This window comes from Gopherus flavomarginatus, chromosome 12 (assembly GCF_025201925.1).
Source record: "Gopherus flavomarginatus isolate rGopFla2 chromosome 12, rGopFla2.mat.asm, whole genome shotgun sequence".
Taxonomy (NCBI): Eukaryota; Metazoa; Chordata; order Testudines; family Testudinidae; genus Gopherus; species Gopherus flavomarginatus.
Genome location: NC_066628.1, coordinates 14,743,607 through 14,766,744, shown reverse-complemented (window position 1 = coordinate 14,766,744; position 23,138 = coordinate 14,743,607). Strand labels below are relative to the sequence as shown.

At 46.0% G+C, this 23,138-nt stretch overlaps 1 protein-coding gene and 2 non-coding genes across 3 annotated transcripts; 2 read left to right on the top strand and 1 right to left on the bottom strand.

Moving 5' to 3' along the window:
- Positions 1-2,934: 2,934 nt before the first annotated feature.
- TRNAE-CUC (transfer RNA glutamic acid (anticodon CUC)) lies at positions 2,935-3,006 on the bottom strand. The gene has a single exon. It is a non-coding gene; the product is annotated as a tRNA-Glu (tRNA).
- A 1,722-nt stretch (positions 3,007-4,728) lies between these two features.
- TRNAK-CUU (transfer RNA lysine (anticodon CUU)) lies at positions 4,729-4,801 on the top strand. Its single transcript has one exon. It is a non-coding gene; the product is annotated as a tRNA-Lys (tRNA).
- A 3,397-nt stretch (positions 4,802-8,198) lies between these two features.
- On the top strand, positions 8,199-17,243 carry LOC127032886 (lymphocyte antigen 6 complex locus protein G6c-like). Its single transcript, XM_050920478.1, has 4 exons — positions 8,199-8,283; positions 9,957-10,150; positions 12,412-12,531; positions 15,815-17,243. The coding sequence occupies exons 2-4, from the start codon at positions 10,102-10,104 to the stop codon at positions 15,937-15,939; spliced, it is 294 nt and encodes a 97-aa protein (XP_050776435.1). The 5' UTR covers positions 8,199-8,283; positions 9,957-10,101; the 3' UTR covers positions 15,940-17,243.
- The last annotated feature ends 5,895 nt before the right edge of the window (positions 17,244-23,138 follow it).

Here is a 23,138-nt window from a genome sequence, read left to right as displayed (position 1 = left end):
GCACCAGCATAAAGAACAGCCAATTATTAATCTCCCCCACCGCTAACTCCTATCTCTGCCTTAGTTTAGAAAATATTTGCACATAGACATTTGCATATAGGGAAGGTTTTAATTGTGCCAGCTTCAACCTAGAAAGAGAGAGTGGTAAGCTAAATTGCTCAAACACGCATTTCCTCATCTCTATGAAAGAAAGAATTAGCAAGAAATGAAGAAAGTATAGCCGACATAAATTATTCTGAACTTTCCTTTGAAATGCAAGGTGCAATAAACAAATTAGTAGTCCCATAAGTGAACTGATGTAAGTGAGAGGAAAGAAGGAGGGCATAGGAAAGGACTGTAAAAGCTGGTGAGTGGGCAACTATGGCATTCCCCCATCTGCTGCTCCTGCCAGGGGTTGTGGCTACTTCTCTGCTCCCAGTCCCCATTGACTGCTCACACAGCTGGTCAGAGCGGTCGGGGCAGCTCTGGGCCCAACAGAGCCCTTACACAGCCCGAGATAGGGGGGTGGCCTGCTGAGGTGAGTCAGGGGCTGAAGGTGGCACTCCTTCCCTGGGGCCTGATGTACAGAGCTAGTCAAAGTCCAGCCAGGCCTTCCCCACCCCTCTTACAGTAGAAGTCAAACTATGTCTATGCTCAAGGGTTTCCACCTACAGCCCCAAGTTCCCACTGGGCCCTGGAGTTTTTCTAGCAAGTTGAAGGGGGCCTCAGAAAGAAAAAGGTTGAGAACCCCTTTGCTAAAGTGCTTAAAAAACAGACTTGGAGGGATAGTTTAGTGGTTTGAGCATTGCTTTATTACGCACAGGATTCTTAGTTAAATTCTAGAGTGGGCCATTTGGGTAATCTGGAGCACAATACCACAGCTATCAGGGACAGTACTTGATCCTGCTAGTGAAGACAGGGGACTGGACTTGATGACCTTCCCCTTCCTGCTCTATGAGACAGATATATAAATTGTTCTGAACTTTCCTTTGAAATACAAAGTGCAATAAATCAGTGAATAGTCCCCTTAGGAAGGCTCATGTAAGCAAGAGGAAGGAGGGCCTAGGGAAAGGACTGTAAAAGGCCATGCTTAGCCATCATTTCATGAGGTAATTAAATTAAGAATCTAAAGTCCCATAAAGGGAAAGAATAATAAACAAAATGTGTGAAATACAGGTGTATTTGAGAAAAGGGCCTGGAATGAAGGAAGACAAATATTGATCAGTAGAAACAAATGGCACTGTATGTGCTTTCTTTCAAACTTCTCTTGCAACAACTCTATCAGAAACACAAAGCAGTTGGTGGTGTAATGTTCCAAGGGAGATGGAAATGAGGCCATTTCTTCAGGTAGAAGAAAACAGCTCTGGGATTTGAACACAGGCTTCCATACACTGACCAGAACACCCAACAGACAGAAAGGCAGACCCTTAACCCTGGCACCTCAGCCCTCTTGATGTTACAGAGAATACATCTTATCCACCCTAGTTTTCTTTACCATGTTATGGGCTGTTCTGAGAGGCCAAGATGGTACATCTTTCAATTCCTAGTGCCCTTCTACAGCACAGATGATTTGTATACACATTCACCCTGAGCCAAATTTGCAGGTTTTCTGGAGCCTTGTGAGTTCTGAGGTGTTTTAGACTCCCTGCTGACTTATTATGAGAATAAAAAATGGACACCAGAACTGAGAGAGAATACAGACACAGCATTATGAGTAAACAATGGTGAACTTCAAAGTCCTGCAGTGTGGGATAGCTAGTCAAGTAGTCAGCACAATCCACCAGCTGTACCAGTTTTTTGTTGTTGTTTTGTGGGAGTTTTTTTTCAAAATAGCTCAGCACTGAGTGTGTTGAGACCTTCTGAAAAACTGGTCAGAAATTTAGGTGCCTAACAGGGAGCTGAGTTTTTCTGAAAATCTGGCTCTAGTGGTGGGAGTGAGATCTTTTGAAAATTCCGGTCAATGTGTCTGGAAACCAACACAGCTTTTAACAGTTTCTAGAACATGATGAGAAAACCTTTCCTCTGTTGAACTCAGTAGAGATGTTGTCCTTGACTTACAGTCACAATGTTTCACCTTGATCCCAGGTTTCAACAAAATTGATTTTACTTTTATATGCAATGTTAAACAAACACCCCTCTGTAGATACTTGGAGAGAGAAAAAGAACAACACTAAACCACATTGTCTTGCGTTCAGGAGCAGGGCCATGGATTTTGGCACCCTAGGCAGGGGTCCTTCCGTGCCCCCAGTAGTTGGCGGCAATTCTGTGGCGGGGGGGTCCTTCTGCACTCCCAGTCTTCGGGGCACTTCAGCGGCAGGTCCCAGAGCGCGTTAAGGACCCACTGCAGAATTGCCGCTGAAGACCAAGAGCACGGAAGGACCCCCCCTGCCGCCGAATTGCCGCCGAGGGTGGCAAAATGCCGCCCCCCCAAATCCTGGTGCCGTAGGCAACCGCCTAGGTCACCTAAATGAAACTGCCTGACCTGCTTGCATTTGTAGCCCCCTGAGCAAGATGGTAGCCAGTATTCTACAGGTGGAAGGCTATGCACTATTGTTCACCCTCAGAACCCTTCAGCAGTTAGATCTCAGGAATGGAAGAGGCCAATAATCCTAAATCTCCCCAGATGGATAATTTTGAAGACTTGTCTATAGAGCTGGGTGAAAGGTTTTTGCATGAATATTTTATTTACTGAAATATTTTGATTGACATATATATATATATGAAAACTGAAAAAAAAATCATCTTGGGTCAACCTAGATTGTTGTTATAATAATTTTGGTTAGGCTAGCTAGCAAGAAAAAAAATTAGTGGTTTGCACAGCTTTATTTCTATAAAAGGTCTTCAGTTAGAAGAGGCCTCATGTCTGCTCTGAGGCACCTGGAAGGTTCAATTTTGAAACAGCCTCCATAGACCTTGGCAACCTCATGAAGAATGATTGAAAGTTGGAAAACTTACTTCCCTGACCGGGAATCGAACCCGGGCCGCGGCGGTGAGAGCGCCGAATCCTAACCACTAGACCACCAGGGAGACAATGGCAAGGTTTGTTGTTACCTTTCCTAGGCTGATACAGGCTACCTTGTTTCTAAATCGTGAAGTTGGTCCATTCTCCGTTACCCAGAAGAAGCAACAACAGGGAGTGAAGGAACCTCAGGGTCCCAGCCTGAGCCCCACCAAAGGCTACTGAAACAAACTCCACTTTAGCTTTAGCTTCCTACAGCAGGATCACAAGAGCAACACAAACAAATCTCAGGAGGAACAAGCCTCCTCTGCTTTCATTTACCGCAGCGCCACCTTCTCCCCTTTGTCTTCTGCCCACCCGTAGTCTCTTCCAGGAAGACACATGGAGCTGACAGTCATTCTGGCCTAGAAGCCAAGGGAGTGGTTCTGATATCACCTCACAAGAGCTGACAGGAGTTTGATTGCATGGAAAGGGACTCTGAGCTTTGCCTGGCCCGGCTCCTAATTTGTCAATTCCATACGCTCAGGAAGTGCCCAAAGGGCCCAACACCCCTTCTCTTCTCACCGGGTGTCCAGGGCCCTTCCCCAGAAATACTTTTATCAGAAGCTGGAGTGGCGCAAGTACCTGCAGGTTTCCCTCAGCCACCTCCTAAGGCAAACAGCACCCCCTTCTGTGACACTCCTGGGGCCACGTTTCGTGGAGGAGCTTCTTCCCAGGGGGACCTGATGCCCTGAAAAATGTGTGTGGAATGGGGGGGGCAACCGGCTTGTCTGCCCCCTCTCGAGAGGCAGTGACTTTCCCACGTTAGATCAATAAAACAGCCACTCCCCTGGTGGAAGAATACAAATCCCCCTCCCAGGAGTTCATCTATTTCTAGGGCATGATACTAACTGCACAGAACAAAGGGGTCCGTGCACGTTAAACGGCATCTCAAAAGGATGATGGGGGGGAGTTAAATGACCCGACACCACTTGAGCAAGTGAATAATGACTCTCTCAGAGGCCCAAAGGGTCAATGGTCTTACAGCGGAGGTCACGTCTTTTAATTTCTGCAGTGAAAAACAGGTGAAACGAAACTAATGCTGTCAGCTGTCTTGCACTATTAAAGTTTTATCCCGTTGCTTATAGTTCGAATCCAAAACCAGCCCATTTCCCCTAAGACCCACCCGGGACAGCACCAGCCGCGCTGCCTCGGATTGCCCAATGGCTTTGGGGAGAGGCCAGAGGGACGATTCTCCTGGGCGTGCGGGACACGGAAAGGGGCAGCGGAGTGCGGATGATGGTTTTAGTTCCTAAAGCCTTTTGGCAAAGAGTTTTATCTGCTGCACCCCGAAGGCCCCGCAGCCGCTGCTTGGAGACGTTATTCCACTAACAGACCGATCGTGTTCATGCAACCAAAGGGAAAATTGGGAACGAACGAAGTTATTTGTCTTCTCTTTACTGTTCTTACAGGGCTGACTAGAGAGGGGAATGTACCTTGTAGGGGGTGTCAGGTTTGTGAATGAAGAGAAGCAGAAAGCGAAGCTGGCTTCCAACACAGCCCTATTTACGGCGGGAGTGGGCTGGTGGTGTGCAAAGCAGAGAGGTGGGGGTGATCCAGCAGGCTGTGCCTAGCACATGGTGAGCCACCCATCAGCGTCTGGAGCTTGTGACATCGCCTATTTCGTAGCTGCAGGGTAAAAAAAAAAACAGGGAAGAAGGTTGCTGTCAGAAAAAGAGCCTCAGAGCATAAACGTCCCTAGGGCTCCTTCTACACTATCACTATGCCTGGAGCTACCCAGCATAAACGCAGCCCGGCTAGCTCAGTCGGTAGAGCATGAGACTCTTAATCTCAGGGTCGTGGGTTCGAGCCCCACGTTGGGCGGTCCCTTTTTCTGCTTTAGGTACAGTATCATTATTTTGGTTACTGTCTCATCCTGAGTTGAAAAACATGCTCTGTTCTCACCACGGTCTTAGGCAGGAAATGCGTTTTCCTGTCTCTGAGGTTTAATACAACATGAAGAGAGGACAAATTGACAGTTCCATCATCCTATGAGAGTGGGAGACGATTTTTCTCCTCTTCTGTTCTACCCCAGACAGGAGAGGGAAAAATAACCCTACAGCACCTGATTGTCTCCCTTCAGCGATCAGTAGCTTCTTTATTTCTTTCTACATTGTCTCGAGCTCTGTACAGGGCTGTATATAACTACTCCCCTCTCATACTCTCCACAAAGCCCTCGTTATTTTCATAGAGATTTTTTCAGGCTGAAGATTCCGACCACACTATATTCATTCCTTGTACATTTCTGTAACTCCTTGTTACTTCATATAGTGATGATTTATAAAAACAGGCTTGAGAGTAAAACAAGATGGTAATAAACGGATTAAAAAATGTGTCCTCAATTAATAACATTGAAAATTGTTTTCATTTGTTTTCTGTTTCTCTTTTATGTCATTGTACTCTGCTAAAAATATGAAGGGGACAGTAAGGAAATTAGTAGCTCAGAGCTTGTGTTAACATTGTTTGAAGAAGTACTAGGTGTTGACTGTTCTATAGAACAAATGTTATTTTAAAAGGGGAAGTGATGGTGTATGTTAAAAGGCTAGCTTAGAAAATTCCAGTGATTATTTTCTGATTCCTTTTACCCCCACCCTGCCTAGACAGGAAAGCATGGGAACCGTGATCATCTGTCAATAGACGGTTCTGAAATGAAAAGGGGACATGAGGCTGTTTGTAGTTAGCTCAAAAGAAACAGAAGAGGGGAAACTGCTGGCTGGGAACTAAATACGCAGGGCCACGGGTTGGGATTCTTCTAGGCTCATATTTGTTAATGCAGGCTAGTCCCCACTTTTAAGGTCTTGCATCTTGAAGGAAAACACAGATCTAGATGTAGAACAGAACAACCTTGGGGATACAACCTTGGGGGAGGGATAGCTCAGGGGTTTGAGCATTGCCCTACTAAACCCAGGGTTATGAGTTCAATCCCTGAGGGGGCCATTAAGGGAACTGGGGTGAAAATCTGGGGATTGGTCCTGCTTGGAGCAGGGGGTTGGACTAGATGACCTCCTGAGGTCCCTTCCAACCCTAACAGTCTATGATTCTATGAAAACAAACATTAAATATCCATATGCACTGGCCTAAAAGGATAGTGGACATTAGAAATTCTCTGCTCACAAAAGCTCTGGTATAAACCACATTATTAGGAGGTTGTTTTTTTTTTTAATATAATTTATATATTGTATCCCTGGTTTTCAATAAGGCAGAACACTGCATGGCTGGTGTTCCTTTCTTTGGAAGACAGGATTGAACTGATCTCTGTGTTTAGTGTCAGGACACAATAGAGAAAAAGATTTCAGAGTGGTAGCTGTGTTAGTTTGCATCAGCAAAAACAATGAGGAGTCCTTGTAGCACCTTAGAGACTGACAAATTTATTTGGGCATAAGCTCAAAAGGGGGAAAAGGGACCTCTGAATTATTTTGGCTTCCCCTGCAGAACTGGGACAAGGTCAGACGGCATATCCTACATCAATAACAATTTACTGTAAAAAGCAACAGAGAGTCCTGTAACACCTTTAAGACTAACAGATGTATTGGAGCATAAGCTTTCATGGGTGAATACTCACTTCATGCATCTGATGAATCTTATGCTCCAATACATCTGTTAGTTTTAAAGGTGCCACAGGACTCTCTGTTGCTTTTACAGATCCAGACTAACGTGGCTACCCCTTCTGATACTTAACAATTTACTGTAACTGCAGACACTGGTGGTCTTTAGTCCTTCTCCCATTCTGTCTCTGTGACTTCCTAACAAATGAGTGGAGTTGGACTGATGGGGTCAGAACAGAACATTCATGGAGAGTCCATGTATTGAGTTCTCTAGGACGATTCTGTCAGGGAATGAGGATGATGGATTCCCCAGCCCCAGATGGGCCTTGGCTCTGTACTCTCAGATCCCAAAGAGTGTAGAGGGGATCTGAAAGAAGCCAGGGTCTTCTGCAGAAAGGACATGTATCTGCATCCTGATTCTGATCCATCCCTCTGTCTCCATGAATGGATTGTTTCACGGATGAGTTCCCTGGCACATAGTGCTCAATGGAAGTTAACTCTCCGTTTTTATCCCCAACGGTACTTCAGGGTGGACAATGCTTATTCTCCTGGCCTCCACATATCCCTACCCTACTCCTCCTCAGGTGTGTATTCCCAGCACCAGAGTAGGGACTGACTCCCTGGCATGCAGGAAGACTGGGATCTGTACAGCGAGAATCATTCAAATGAGTACTTCTTTGAGGGCGATCTATAAATCAACTCACATACAGTATGTCTTCACTGCAGAGTTAGTCCAGGTGGTTGGTGCTTGGTGTTTTGCCTAGTCAGATGGCAAAGCTGTACCCGAATGACTGTGTCCACAATGGTGCGGACTGTGTCCACACTCAACTGTGTGTCTGGGAGAATGACCCATGGTTCTTTGGCTGTAGTAAGCTGTCACTCAGGGATTCTTTCCCCATGAATTCCCAGTGGGCAGGATTGAATTGTGCCTGTCCTTCTGGGAACAAGTGGAGAGGGGGAATGTGAGAAGGAATTGTAGGACTATCACCACTCGAGTGGTTTAGCCCAGAGGTTATCAGCCAGGGGTCCAGGGCCCCCTAGGGGGCTGCGAGCAGGTTTCAGGGGGACTGCAAAGCAGGGCCACTGTTAGACTTGCTGGGGCCCAGGGCAGAAAGCTGAAGCCTTGTAGTGTTGGGATGAAACCAAGGCCCTGCCGCCTGGGGCTGAAGCCAAAGCCTGAGCAACTTACCTTTGTGGGGACCCCTGTGGCATGAGGCCTTGGGCAATTGTCCTGCTTGATACCCCTTGATGCTGGTCCCATCCCTGGTCCACATTCTTGCTCCTCCGCTCCCACCCAGCGCCTCCTGCACACCACTGAACAATTGTTCCATGGTATGTGGGAGGGAGGGGGAAGAGGGGGCAGCTTGGCTGTGAGTGGGTGCTAAGCACCTGCTCATTTTCCAGCCCTGGAGCACACATGGAGTTGATGCCTGTGAACTGGAGTTCTACTAACCCTGGGCTTACACAGCAGTGTAGACATACATAGAGTTAACTTATCTGTGTTCAGGAAGCACAGTGCTGGAAAGGAGGGTGAGGCACCTGTTTACTCAGGTGCAGAGTGCGTGGGGGAAAGCATTGTTTCAGGGAAACAATATCCCCACCCCCACCTCGGGGACTGAACAACCTGTGACTATTGGTTCAAACAAAATTTTTTTGTATGTGGAGCTGTGGTGGATCTTGTGAGAAGGCAGAAGGAGATCTTGAGACGGCAGACGCTTGGACTTCAGTTTGCCAGCAGGCTGCTTGGCTGGATATTGCCTGGTAAGAGATCCCCCAATAAGATTTGAACTGCATTTGACTTTTCTATATAAAGTGCTCATCATCTTTCTTCTTCTTCCTATGCTGGGCTTTAGCTAACCCCTGTAGCTTTCATAAAGCCTGTTTAAAGAATATTAACTGCATGAGATTCACCCTCTAAAATCAGTGAGAGCAGAACACGGATCTGACATACAGAATGTGATGTTTCATAGGCAGCTACTTAAGTATCAAATCAGCTAGTGTGTTCCCTATGAGCCTGCTTAGTTCAGTTTGTAAAGGATGGGATTTTTAATATAACGTTTGTAGCATTGAGTCCTGTGTTGGGTCAAAGGTGTTTAATCATTCCCAGCTCAATACAAACTTTCAAATGAGCTGCGCCCACAACGTTCTGCACATTCATGCACTCGCCTCTCTTTGGTCTTATGTGCCCTGGTGACAGCTCATTTGCAAGCAGGTCCTATCATCCCCTCCAGTAGTGGAAGCTTAGACTAGAAGCAAGGGTAGTCAAAATCCCTTCTTTGCTGGCAGATCCAGAGAAAGAGGAAACCTGTAGTTGTAGTGAGTCCTTTGTCTTGCATCAAGTCCAGTAACTCATAAGAGAACATTGTTTTCTACTTGTAGCATGGAGGTCAGCAGCTCCACTATTGGCACTGAATGTGGCTTTTGTGTTCGCTTCAGGGCTTGGAGCTCAGCCAAAGGGAGCAGGAGGGTGTTTATCATAAGAGATGACTGAATAGAAAAGTAAAGATGATTCAAGACAGGGCACTCAGGGGCCCCAGGAAGATGGATAACAAAACAAGGAGGGCCAGAGCCTTAGCTGGCCTAAACAAATTTAGGACCATTGACTTCAAAGGAGCTATACTGATTTACAGCACTGAGGATCCGAGCCAGAAGAGAGCACCCATCCGTGTACTTTCTGCCCTATGTGCCAGTGACTGTATTCACTTCACTTTTCTTTCTTTCTTTCTTCCTTCCTTCCTTTCTTTCAAATGAAACATACCAGCAAACTTCCCAGTATCTATTTAAAAGGAAAATATGAAAAACAGATTTACTCCCAATCTAACTCTAGGTCTTCTCTCTATCAGGCTAAAAATATTCTAGTCCCTGAAATCGCTCATCATATTACTCTGACCAGTTTTGCTGCCATACTCTGGACCTTTTCCAAGCCAAGAATAAATCCCTCCAGTGAAGGAATCACTGGGTGAAACTCTACATCTTGTGCTATGCTGGAGGTCAGATTCATCCTTTCTCACCTTAAAATCTGAATCTCAGCTTCATCTTTCTTAAAGGGAGCTGATCAGAGTGAGACACGTGACCACAGATTATATTCATCAGCAGCATTTTATCATGGTTTGTTAGCTGATTTGCAATTTGGATAGAGCTGCAAAGGAAAAATAGCTGTTGTTGCAAAAATTGTCCACGAATCGTTTATTACATTCATGTGGTCAGAGCCTCAGCTTCATGCCTATTCAAAAAGATTGTTAATGAAAGAAAATATAAAGGCAGACAGATCCAGCTATTGTGTGTGTTCCTTGGGGGGCTTCCTTTACCACCTTTTTGGAAATGTGATGACCACTGAGTTTTTTCTTGGGGAAGTCAGAAGGTCCCTTGAGCAGGCAATTTGTACTCTTTACTGTAGATCAATTTTCAAACTCACTTTTCCCACCCTACAATAGGGCAGGCACTGCATAAGCTGACAGGATCAGAGAAAGCAAGACTGAATCTCTGCTCCACCACAGCCAGTTCTGGAGATATCCCTGGTGGTGTTCTGCTGAAACACACTCGGGCTGTCTGGTTCATCTTGCCTCTTTCTCTGCTGACATGAAGGTTTTTTTTGTGGGACTGGCCACTCTGTTGTGCTTTGCAGGAGGTAAGTCCAGGACAAAAGCTGAATTAAATTGAATTTTTAAAAGGACAACATCCAGATGCTAGAACAGAATTCAGATATGAATTTCCAGTGAGCTGGTTGTTAGACATTGCAGAACAAGGGTTTGTTTAGTTTACAAAGAAAGTCTGGTCCATTGGCTTGGGTTCAATTCCATGTTCTCTCCACGCCTTAGCCCCAGTTCCTCAAAGGTATTTAGGTATCTTATTCCCATTGATTTCATTTTCTTTCTTTGATAGATTGATTCCAATACCTTTGAGCAGGGTGTAAATTCTCACACAGTATTTCCCTGAGCCCCCATTTTCACACATCCCATTTGGGGCTCTGGGTTTCAGTTATGGGTCAGGGTTGGGGCGACAGATTCTTCCTAAAGTTGTAGGGGGGTCCACAATGCCTTGCCCACTCCAGGGCCCTGCACCCTTACCCCTGAGCCCTACCAGGGAGCCCAGACCCCTCCACCTGCCTGAGGTGGGGGGGCCAAAGAGCAGCCCAAAGCCCATATGTCAAACCTCTGGACTCCCTGCCCAGGGCAGATGGACAGTCCACAGCTCCCCACAGCTGCTCATGTGGTTCTTACCCCAACCCAGCTCTGGCTTCTGGCCTGGCGTAGGGGCTGGGCTTCAGGGAGAAGAGGAGGGGCAAGGGGCCAGGGTGAAAAGTGGATGGGCCAAGGCCCCTTGGCCCACCCTGTTCCAGCACCCCTGAGCAGGTATCTTGGGGCTTTAGCCTCATGGGTGTGCCAGGGTTTGGGGCTTATGTGGTTCTCCAGGGCATGGGGCTTTAGTCCCTGGGGATATTCCAGGGCTCAGGGCTTCAGCTCCACAGGAAGCACCAGGGCTCAGGCCTTGAAAATATTTAGCAAAGCTCTGTTCCGGCAGAATGTAATCCCTGCCCTGGAGGCTCCAGGTCTTAGGGCGGGTCTACATTGAACAATCCCCAACCCTGAGAGATGTAGTTAAGCCATCCGAACCCCCAGTTTAGACAGCAGAAGACACAGCTATAGGGCTTGTCTACACTTAAAATGCTACACTGGCACTGTGGCAGCTTCAGTGTAGACACTACCCATGCCAACAAGAGGAGTTCTCCCATTGGCAAAGGTCATCCACCTCCTTGAGAGGTGGCAGCTACGTTGCTAGGAGAATTCTTCTGTTGACTCACTGCTGCCTACCCAGGGACTTTGATCAGCTTAACAGTGCTCCTCTGAGGTGTGGATATCTCACATCCCTGCTCAAAGATATTGGAATCACTCAAAGAAAGAAATTGAAAACAATGGGAATAAGACACCTAAAGATTAATCTTTCAATAAAGATTATATCCCTGGGATGAAACCTCCAGAAATACATCCAACCAAAATTGGCAACCCTAACTAGTGTAGACCAGGCCCTTGTCTCTCTAGGCTTGTTTCCCATTGGTAAAACAGCACTTCCTTGCCTTGTATGGGTGTTGTCATAGAATATCAGAGTCATAGAATATCAGGGTTGGAAGGGACCTCAGGAGGTTGTGAGGATAAATGAATTGAAGACTTGAGATACTCAGACAGTATGGTAATGGGACCTGCATACATTCCTAAGATATCTAGAGAGGGAGCTGTAGCTGCTCAACCTCCAGGAAGTGTAAGACCTGGTCCACACTACAGCGTTTAAATCAATTTAAACAGCATTAAATCGATTTAACGCTGTACCCGTCCACACTACAAGGCACTTTAAATCAATTTTAAGGGCTCTTAAAATCGATTTCTGTACTCCTGCTCAACGAGAGGAGTAACCCTAAAATCGATATTACTATATCGATTTAGGGTTAGTGTGAACGGAAATCGAAGTTATTGGTCCCATTCTTTTACTGAGCTACCCAGAGTGCACTGCTCCGGAAATCGATGGTAGCCTGGGACCATGGATGCACACCACCGAAGTAATGTGCCCTAGTGTGGACGCATAAAATCGATTTTATAAAACCTGTTTTATAAAATCGATTTTATTAATTTCGATTTTACTCTGTAGTGTGGACGTGGCCTAAGATATATGACAGGGACCAACAAACTGGTGACACTTTTAATGGGTCCCCCTAGTAGACAAAGTGTGAAATTCTGTCTGCATTTACCAACTATTGTTTTTCTTTGGAGCAGTACGGGGGCTTGTGCTGTGGGTCTGCTCCTACACCGATTGACTTCAATAGCCAATGCTCCATTATTCCACCCAACTCATTGTCAGATGAAGCCCTGAGTTTTTTCTTCTGTTTATCTGATGTAGCGGAGGCTCTGCGCTGCAATGTCTGCAAACGCAAGTTTCTCCTCTTTGGATGTGTCCAGGGAGCAGGTGAAACGACATGTGGATGGAGGGAGAGATGTGTGAACATTAAAGCTTCTCTTGGTATGTATGGATTTCAAGGGCTACCCACATCGAGCTGTGTACTTATAGTGGGGTTATCCCTGAAGCAAAAGTTGTGCAGCACAGACTTGATGGACAGGGGAGCAACAGTCAGATTGGGATATGGGGAGGGAGCAAGTTGAAAGAAAGCAGCAATTGCTTTCTTCTCAAGCATTGCCCACAACTCCAAATTCAACGCACAATCTCAAACTCAACAGAAATACTCATGGCACACTGGTGTCCTGGTTCATGATTCTGCATTCTAGGTGTGATAATAATAACAACATCAATTGTGCATGAAGTAGAGCCCCTGGGCGTATTTTTTGCAGGCCTGGGGTCTTGCTGTGTCACTTAGAAGTCACTTGTTTTTCTATGCTTTCTGCTACACACAGTTGTCGGGGACTGTGTGTAGCAGAGCTGGTCAAAATATTTATTTTTAACTGCAGAAGGTGAGGCTGGTGCGGGAGCATTCTAGACTAGTGGCTCTGAACCTTTCCAGATGACTGTACTCCTTTCAGGTGTCTGAATTGTCTTGTGTAACCCCAAGTTTCATCTCACTTAAAAACTACTTCCTTACAAAATCAGATGTAAAAATACAAACATGTCACAGCCACTGTTACTGAAAAATTGCTGACTTTCACATTTTTACCATATAATTATTAAATAAATCAATTGGAATATAAATATTGTACTTACATTTCAGTATATAATATATAGAGTAGTATAAATAAGTCATTTTCTGTATGAAATTTGAGTTTGTACTGACTTCGCCAGTGCTTTTTATGTAGCCTATTGTAAAATTAGACTTCTAGAGAGAGTTTGATGGACAGATGGTGGTTGTTGAAATTGTTGAAACTTTAAGTTTGTGTCAGGGCCATCCCTAGCCATTTTGGTGCCCTACACAGCCCCCACCCCCAGGGGTGTGTTGGCCCCAGGCCTTCATGGGAGGGTAGAAGCAGGCTTGGGAGGCGTGGGGAACCACCCCCCAGCATGAGTTGGCAGAGCGGAGTGGGTTGAGGCTGGGTCACTTCACTTCCTGCCGCTCTGTGGGTGGGGCGGCGGGAAGTGGAGTGATCCGACCCCAGCCCGCTCTGCCCTGCTCCCCTGGCTCTCAGCCTTGGGGTTTCAGGGGCAAGGGGAACTGTCCCCCAGCACTCATTGGCAGCCCAGTTAGGAGCCGGTGGCATGGAGCGGGCTGGGGCCGGGTTTGTCCACTTATTGCTGCCTGCTGAGTGCAGGACCAACCCCTGCTGCAGTCCTCAGGGTGGGAAGAGGCAGGGAAAGGGTAGGGGCCATGGGGAAGAGGCAGAGCAAGGGCTGGAGCAGCTGCGTACGTTGCGTATGGGTAAGGATGGCCCTGGCTTGTGTCTTTCACCAACAGAAGTTGGTCCAATAAAAGATTCACTGGACCCTTGCTAGAACGCAAGATTTGGGATCCATGTGCGTACTGCATTAACGCAGGGACTGCATTATAGTAGGGTCTGCATTAAAATGAATTGCAATTAAAGTAATTAAATTTGGGATCCACGGCCGCAACTGCTTTATATGCGAATTTGCGCTATATAGACACGTGTTCTAGTGAGGGTCTGGTGTATTACCTCACCCACCTTCTTGCTCTAATATCCAACACAAGTATAACAATATCACAAATAACAATTTTTAAACTGTCACTTTTCACTGGAGAATTGTGGCTTGGCTGTGTGGCATAAAATGAGAAGGACAACATTTTGCTCCCTAAATCCCTTGGAGATTTTTGAATAGGAGATGCTACAGAAGCACCCAGTTGTATTTGCCAGTGAGGGGTGTGCACAAGTAGGGGCAAAAGGGTGCACCCCTCCAAATCTCCATGTGTTCCTGCAGCCCGTGGAGGGAGGAAGTAGCAGGGTGGATGGCTGCCTGCTGAGCTCCTCCTCTTCCCCCCTCCCTACTCCCTCCCAACTACTGCTTCTCCATCCCTGCTGTCGGAGTCCTTGGTGTTGCTGCTGCCTCCAGCCAGCTCCTGACTCATCTCAGGGGGGGATCTGCAAAGCAGACAGCAGGGATGAGACTCCAGCAGCAGGGAAGGAGAAGCAGCAGCTGTAGGGGGAGGAGGAGTTCACGCAGCCACCCTGCTGCTTCCTCCCTCCCTGGGCTGCAGGAAGTTCCACTGCCAGGGGGACCTGTTGCCTTCTGGCAGCTGGGCGTCCCTGCCCATTTATGCACCTCTCTAGAGCATTCTCATTTAAATTCCCAGGCCTAACCCTGTTGCCAGTCATTAAGTGTAGGAGTCCCACCAACATCTTGTTTGGCATATGGTACCACCAGGCACTACTTGCATCAGAAAAAGATGATGCATGGGGCCATGAAGCCACGCAGTGAGGTAGCTTTGCCTGCACTCATCAATGTCACTAACATAGACTCCAAGGCCAGAAGGGATCATCGTGATCATCTAGCCTGAGCTGTCCCCCAACAATTCCTAGAGCAGATCTGTTAGAAAATCATCCAAATTTGATTTAAAAATTGCCAGAGATGGAGAATCCACCATACCCTTGTTGTTCCAATGGGTAATTACTCTCACTATTAAAAATTTATGCCTTGTTTCCAGGCTGAATTTATCTAGCTTCAATTTCCAGCCATTGGATGGTGTTAAACCAGTGGTTCTCAACACCCCTGGGGGTATGCAGAGGTTTTCCAGGGGGTACATCAACTCATCTAGATGTTTGCTAGTTTTACAACAGGCTACATAAAAAGCACTAGCGAAGTCAGAACAAACTAAAACTTCATACAGCCCATGACTTATTTATACAGCTCTATGTACTATACACTGAAATGTAAATACAATATTTATATCCAAACTACTTTATTTTATAATTATATGGCAAAAATAAGAAAGAAAGCAATTTTCCAGTAGTAGTGTGGCTGTGGCACACCTGTATTTTCATGTCTGATTTTGTAAGCAAGTCGTTTTTAAGAGAAGTGAAGCTTGGGGGTAGGCAAGACAAGTCAGACTCCTGAAAGGGGGACAGTAGTCTGGAAAAGTTGAGAGCTGCGGTTTTCGACTTTTCTCAGCTAGATGGAAGAGCCCACTATCAAATATTTGTTCCCCATGTAGGTGCTTATAGACTGTAATCAAGTCAGCCTTCCTCTGAACTCCCTGTTTTGCAGCATCCTGAGTGACACGGGGTGAATGAATGCCACACCCAGCCTGCACCACTGGTTAATAATGTCTCCCAGCTGATCGTAGCAAGCTGTTCCTGAGCGGATGTATGTTTTTCTAACCACGCTCCTTTTCTGTCTCTCTCCTCAGGGAAATTACCTCTCTACTACCGGCTGAACTGCACCTCGGTGCAAAATTGCGGCAAGGTGAGGGCATCTGACGAGTCTCACCTTATTTATGACTATACCTGCTGCAACACTGATTTCTGCAATTGAGCTGGAGGAGAGGAAGGTGTGGCGGGGGGCAGTCAGTGTCAGTGAATCAGTTCTGCTCTTATATTTGCTGTCTCTCTTCTTCTGCAGTGCGGGGAAGGGGAACGGATCATGAGCCTCTTTTTCTGTTTCTTTTAAATCCAGATTATTATTTTTTTAAAGATTCAGATATATTTCCATTCTGCCAGGAAAACACCTGCTTTCCTGTTGTCTTTAAAGCAGGGATCATGTCTCAGAGTGATGAGGCTTGGAGTAAAATGCTCCAAAGTGTCAATGTCACAAGCCTAATGTGGAGTATTGGAAACTGTGTTCAAAATGGCATGCTGCCACTTTATGTGTGAGGGGGTTGCCTGGCCCTGCAGCTGGCTAGGGGGCTCTGTGGGAAACATGTGATCTGGGTTGTCTGAGTCAGTTAGCAGACAACCAGATGTGGTGAGATGCGCCTCTCTGGTTGTAGGGAGCAGCCTGCTTTGTCTCTCTCTGTTTCAGAGTTCTTGCGTGCCTTATTGTTCAGAATTCTAAGAAATCAAGTTGTGTTACATTGCAACCTTCCAGCAAGAGTATTTATGTTCTGATCCAACTTCTCTGTGTGTATGCCATGAACATAACACCTACGTCCCCCTAACTTTCCATTTTACTCATAATCATTTTTCTTAGTTCCAAAGTCATAGGGCCTTTAGGAATCTCTGATCCACTAAAGTTAATGGGACTGAACTCATGTAACTGACACTAGAACCTGGCCATGTATCTATATTTTCTTCTCCAGCTGGTCTTATTTATCAAAGTCTAAACTTGGCAGGTCTGATGTTGTAATGGCTGCTTAGCACACTGATCGGAGTCACCTTGCTTTTGCCTTGTACTCCCCACATCTATTGGTTGTATCCACTTGTGGTGTCTCCTTCCTAAATTTAGATGGCAATTGCTTCAGGGCAGGGACTGTTATGTGCGTGTACAGAGTCTAGCACAATGGGACCTAGGCCCCTGACTGGGGCCTCTGGGCACTACCACAATAAAAATAAATAATAATAATAACATGATCTCTGTGTTATTGCAGGGGGCAAACAGATTTTTGGTGCTGGGGAGCTTAAATCAACAAGAATATTCCACTCAATGTACTGTCTATTTAGATTGTGTGCTCATGATTTAGGACAATCTGTTGCTTTGCTTCTGTGTAGTATGCTGCAAAATAAGGTCCTGGTCTCAGGTGCTACTGCAATATACATAATAATAATGATCATCTTTCAAGGAAGAAACACACACACCAGCTGTGTGTATTTAAACTGCAAAATAAATCATTCAAATGTGAAGCCACTTCAGTTTTTTGTGATTCATTTTCACCCTCTGTAAAACAGGGATGACATACTCACCTAGCATGCCAGGGGGTTGGAGGCTAAATCCACTCATGCTTGTAGACCACGTCAGGATTCCCCTCTGGAGAAGTGCCAGATGTGACAGGTATTATTCTCTAAAACTGGAAGACAAAACAGTTTAAAAATGGAAAGTCAATAAGAAGATTTTTTAAACATATAGTGGAGTCGCATCATAGGCCCATGTAACTTACGCAATTTTAACTATATGCTCTCAGCAAAACAAAACAAAAAAGAGAAAAATAACAATTTAAATACTGTACCTGTAGTGCAGGCGAATCCACCCGCCATTCCGCTCAATGAGCGCTCGACTACACGCGATTTTCACCTTACGCACTGACTTCAGAACCTAACCCCCGCGTAAGATGTGACTCCCCTGTAAACCATAACTCGCCTGTGGAACTCAGTGCCACAAGGTGTCACTGAGGTCAAGAACCTGTAAAAAGGATAAGACATTTATATAGATAATGAGACCATTCACAGTTAGATCAGACAAGAAAAAAAATGATGGGATATAAATTCTGATTCCTTGAGGCATAAGCCATACAACTGGAAGAGCTCGGGGAGAAACTTCTGTGGGCATAGTTGCTCTTTAGGGTGTTACTCTTATCTTGTTCTGCTTGGGAGCAAAAGCATATTCAGGCTTAACTGCCATGGTCTAACGGTCTGACACCAAGTAAAATTGTGTACATGCAAGAAAATAGAAGTAAGCCTGTCTGTGAGCAAATTAAAGATACAAGGAGGCATAAAGCTGGGAGAGACCAGTTTGAACTAGCACAAAACAAATCGGGGAAGAGAGCTAATGGGAAAATTAGAGGCTAATCCATATGTATAAGGAAAGGTAGTAGAAAGTTTATATAGTTGGCATAACAAAGGATCAAGGAAGTCATGAATTGACTCATCCTGGGGGCAACTGTGGTGGTACCATCCCATTTCCAAATCTGCTTCCCACTTGTAAGTAACTAATAACTGCTTATGGATACTTTTCCTTATTAATAAGGATATGTTTGTTTCATCTACTGGGCAGTCCTAAAGCAACTGGTGGTTGTCAGAGGGAGGAGAATAACTGACGAGATGGATCACAGGTCTAACCTGGTCTGTCAATTCCTGTGCTCCTATAAAAGGTGATATCATCTGAGGTTTTGGGCACTTGGTGAGGTGCAATGTACTCTCTCCGTGGGACAATGTCTGGGCTCCCCTGCTTTGCATTCATGCCGTTATAGCACTTTCAGCTCCCACCAGGCCTTCAGTTCAGATGGAGCTGTCCAGAGCAGAGCTCTGGTAAATATTTTCAACCCCCAAGAATTTCGATAGCATGTGGGGGGTGGCATGGGCGGCCCTAGGAAATATTCTATGAGAATTTAAGCCATTGCTCCCACATAAGTGAAACATCTCCTAAGAGAGGACTGATTCACTGGGTTGTGGGGGGAGGGGGCCTTTCACAACAGGCTGCAGAAAGGGGGGTTCTACCCTGTACCAGATGATTGACAAGAGCATCTCATTTTAAAAAGAGAAATCTTTAATCAGACTGGAACTTTTTAGCTTGGAAAAGAGATGACTAAGGGGGGATATGGTAAAGTTCTGTAAAATCATGACTGGTGTGGAGAAAGTAAATAAGAAAGTGTTATTTACTCTTTCTTGTAACACAAGAACTAGGGGTGACACAATGAAATGAATAGGCAGCAGATTTAAAACAAACAAAAGGAAGTATTTCTTCACACAACGCACGGTCAACCTGTGGAACTCTTTGCCAGAGGATGTTGTGAAGGCCAAGACTATAACAGAGTTCAAAAAATAACTAGATAAGTTCATGGAGGATAGATCCCATCAATGGCTATTAGTCAGGATGGGCAGAGATGGTGCTAGTCTCTGTTTGCCAGAAGCTGAGAACAAGTGACGGGATGGATCACTTGATGATTGTCGCTTCTTTTCATTCCCTCTGGGGCACCTGGCATCGGCCACTGTTGGAAGACAGGATACTGGGCTAGATGGACCTTTTGTCTGAGCCAGTGTGGACGTTCTTATGTTTGTTAGAGTTGGCTCTTCTGAAATGAGCAACAAGGGGAGGGTTAAACTCATCAGCAACCCTTCTGGATGGGGATGGAACTGGGAGACATGTGGGGGAAGGGAGGAAGGGTGCTGGATCTCTCTGCCCCAGAGGGTCCATCTCTTTCCTTCCAGCTGAGAATCTCTGCCAAGGGACAGACCAGACAAGGGGGAAGGAGGGAAGTGGAGAGAGGAGCGGGAGTGGAGAGAAAAATACTGGGGGGAGAGGAAGACAGAGTAGGGGAGAACAAGCGAAGGAACGGGAGGCTGGGATGGTGGGGGGAGTGTGAAGAGGTGGGAATGGAAACAGAGGAGAGGGCAGTGTGTGAGGAAACAGGGTCTCAGTGTCACTGAGGAGTGCTCTGATGCCAGATGTTCTGAGACTTTTGTAGATGCCATAATGTCTCCTCTCTGTGATGCGTCTGGACAGTTGAATTATCTGTCAGTCTGTCTGTTTTTCTATCTGTCTTTGCATGGCACATATGGGATGAGGCGATTATCCATCCATCCATCCATCCAGGAATACAGAGTAAAGATAACTAGCAAGGTGAAGTTTCTTGCCTTTGTTCTTGGAGAGTTTGTTAATGACTATTTCAACACCGTTCCCCAGTCCTTCGCACACAGATAGATTCAAATCCTCTGCAGATATTTGTACATGGATTTCATCATAGACCCAGAGGAAAGATGTATATCAGAACCCCATGGGAAGTAAATGACTGACATTAATTTGATCATTCCAGACTAAAATCCATTGCAGTTCTTGCAACTGAATTTTTTCCTCCCCAGGAAAACTGGTCTTTTCCCTCCCCTTAAAACGCTTTTCAGTGAATGATATTTTTTTTTCAAAAAAGTGTTTGATAAATAAAAGAGTTACAAAAACATTCAAAAACATGACAAATGGATCCAGTTTTGAACACTATGAAATATAAACAGCCAACATTTTGATTTTTTCATGAAAAACAATGTTTATTTGAGCCTCATGGCATGTGTGCCAAAATAAAATGCATTCTAGATGCTCTTTAGAAGTTGGTCAATGGGAATATTATTATTTGTGGGGTTTTGTATTTTTGCCACCAGACACTGTACTTTTTTTTCTTTTGCCAAATACCCTTTTTAATCATAATTCAAGCCAAGCAATTCTTGCAAAACTATGGAAAGATTGGCACCTTGTGGACACACTGAAAATAGTCAGCTATAAACCATAGACTCATCAGCACAGACATATCCTCATCCTCTCAGAGGCTCCAAGAGGAGAATTTCGCCATGAGTCCATGCTGGTGGTGTTATAACGAAAATTATACACAAGTCTGGACAGAACGTACAACCTAAATATCAGATAAGAACCTTGGGTTTGGATTTGGCTTTGTGTCCAGCCTCCAATCTGAATCTCTCTCCTATTTGTCTTCAAACTTTCAAAAAGTTTGGAATCAGATCTGGATTTCATATTCCAATGTACAGGTGTGTCCTGATCTGATGTCTTGTTTCTATCCACAGTAGGTCTAAGCTTTCTGAATTCATAACCAGAGATTTGTTTCTGCCCATTATAAAGCTGTGAAGTTCAGATCAAACCTTTGTTCCATAACTCAGAGACAGAATTGTTTACCACTCACGGAGTTCACATCCAACCCTAGATGCAGAATTTGGCTCCGAAGTTTTGGGTTGTGTCCACTATGGTGCAATAAAAGACAGGTCTAGATCTGGGTATGGAATTCAGATCTGGGATTTTTTCTTTCCCCACCACTTGTGTGACCTTTCTGCCGTTGGAGTCGGCAGCAACAAGAGCTGGGTTCAATATCAAGGGTTCCTTGTCAACAATACAAGATACAACACAGATCTTGTGGGTGTGGGCTTGAGCCCACACCCAGCAACCTGGGACAATTACACAGCGCTCCTGAATGCCTCTAAGAGGCAATACTTCCCACTCGCAAACACACACTCTGTGTGTAGAAAAGGAACTTTTAATAAAAAGGAGGGTCACAAGCAGGATTCATAAACATAAACCCATGAACAAGACACCCACCCCAGAGCATGTTGGGCAGGGTCCTTTTCCTTAGGTTCTTAAAACCAACAACTAATAGCTCCTGTAATGTGCCCCTCCTTTCACCGTACCTTACTCACAGTTGTTGTCCTTGGTCAATGCAGACACAGAATTCAGAGGCGCATCTGCAGACCTCAGCCCCCATCCCAGCACTGGGGGAAGGGAAAGAAGGCACTTTGCACTCTCCACCAGCTGCTCTGCACTCTGGGACGCCTTGTGATCCAGTGGCAGCAGAGCCTTCTCAAAAGTGTATTGGGGGGGCACAGGTGCCCTGCTCCCTTCATGGCCCAGCCCTACCCCTGCCCCCAGACAAGCTGAAAGCTGGAGCAGGCTGGGAGCTGCAGACCCTCCACCTGCCCAAGGTGGGGGTGCTGAGAGCAGTCCCTGGCCCATGTCCCTACTCTGCGAGGCCCCCATGGGGGATGGGGCCTCAGAGCTGCAGCCCAGCCAGGGTAAGAGCCGTGTGAGCGGGCAGCTGTGGGGAACCACAGTGGACCCTCCACCTGCCCTGGTTCGGGGGGCCAGGATATGGGCCAAGGGCTGTTCTTGGCACCTCCACCCCAGGCAGGTGGAGGGTCTGCAGCATGGTGCCCCATGCTGCCCAGCCAGGCTCCAGCTGTCAGCCTGGCTGTGGGGGACTTAGAGGGAGGCAGACCCATGGCAAAAAGTGGGAGGGCCAAGACCCCCTTTCAGTGATCCCACCACTTAACACAGCTCATAGTGACTTCAGTTAGTGAGGGAAGGTGCTATGGCAATGCACACTGTCCCACAGAAGTGATTTTAGCTCTGTTGGTGTGTTATAGGACTCTCAGTTGAGCCTCAGGCAGCTCTGCTACTACACAGTGGAAAAAGGAAGGATAAAATGATGCGTAAGACCCATGGTCAGCACCAGCACCACCCAGTTAAGCACCTATGCACCCTGTCTAGCATGTTCAGTTTAGTTGAGGATGAGTCCCTCAGTCAGGGTATGCCAAGCACAGTTCCATTGCCCTTGATTCACACAACAAAGATAACCACCGTTTAGTGCCCCTGCTCCCAATAACAAAGTGACTTGTGATCCAACACCAGCCAAAGTGATCATTTCATAGAATCATAGAATATTAGAGTTGGAAGAGACCTCAGGAGGTCACCTAGTCCAATCCCCTGCTCAAAGCAGGACCAACACCAACTAAATCATCCCAGCCAGGTCTGTGTCAAGCCAGATCTTAAAAACCTCTAAGGATAGAGATTCCATCACTTCGCTAGGTAGCCCATTCCAGTGCTTCACCACCCTTCGAGTGAAATAGTGTTTCCTAATACCCAACCTAGACCTCCCCCACTGCAACTTGACACCATTCCTCCTTGTTCTGTCATCTGCTACCACTGAGAACAGACAAGCTCCATCCTCTTTGGAACCCCTCTTCAGGTAGTTGAAGGCTGCTATCAAATTCCCTTCGCTTTTCTCTTCTGCAGACTAAACAAGCCCAGTTCCCACAGCCTCTCCTCATAAGTCATGTGTCCCTATCCCCTGATTGTTTTCATTGCCCTCTGCTGGACTCTCTAATTTGTTCACATCCTTTCTGAATAATCACGTCCCTCGATCTACTGGCAATGTTCCTACTAATGCAGCCCAATATGCCATTAGCCTTCTTGGCAACAAGGGCACAATGCTGACTCATATCCAGCTTCTCATCCACTGTAATCCCCAAGTCCTTTTTTGCAGAACTGCTGCTTAGCCAGTCAGTCCCCAGCCTGTAGTGGTGCATGGGATT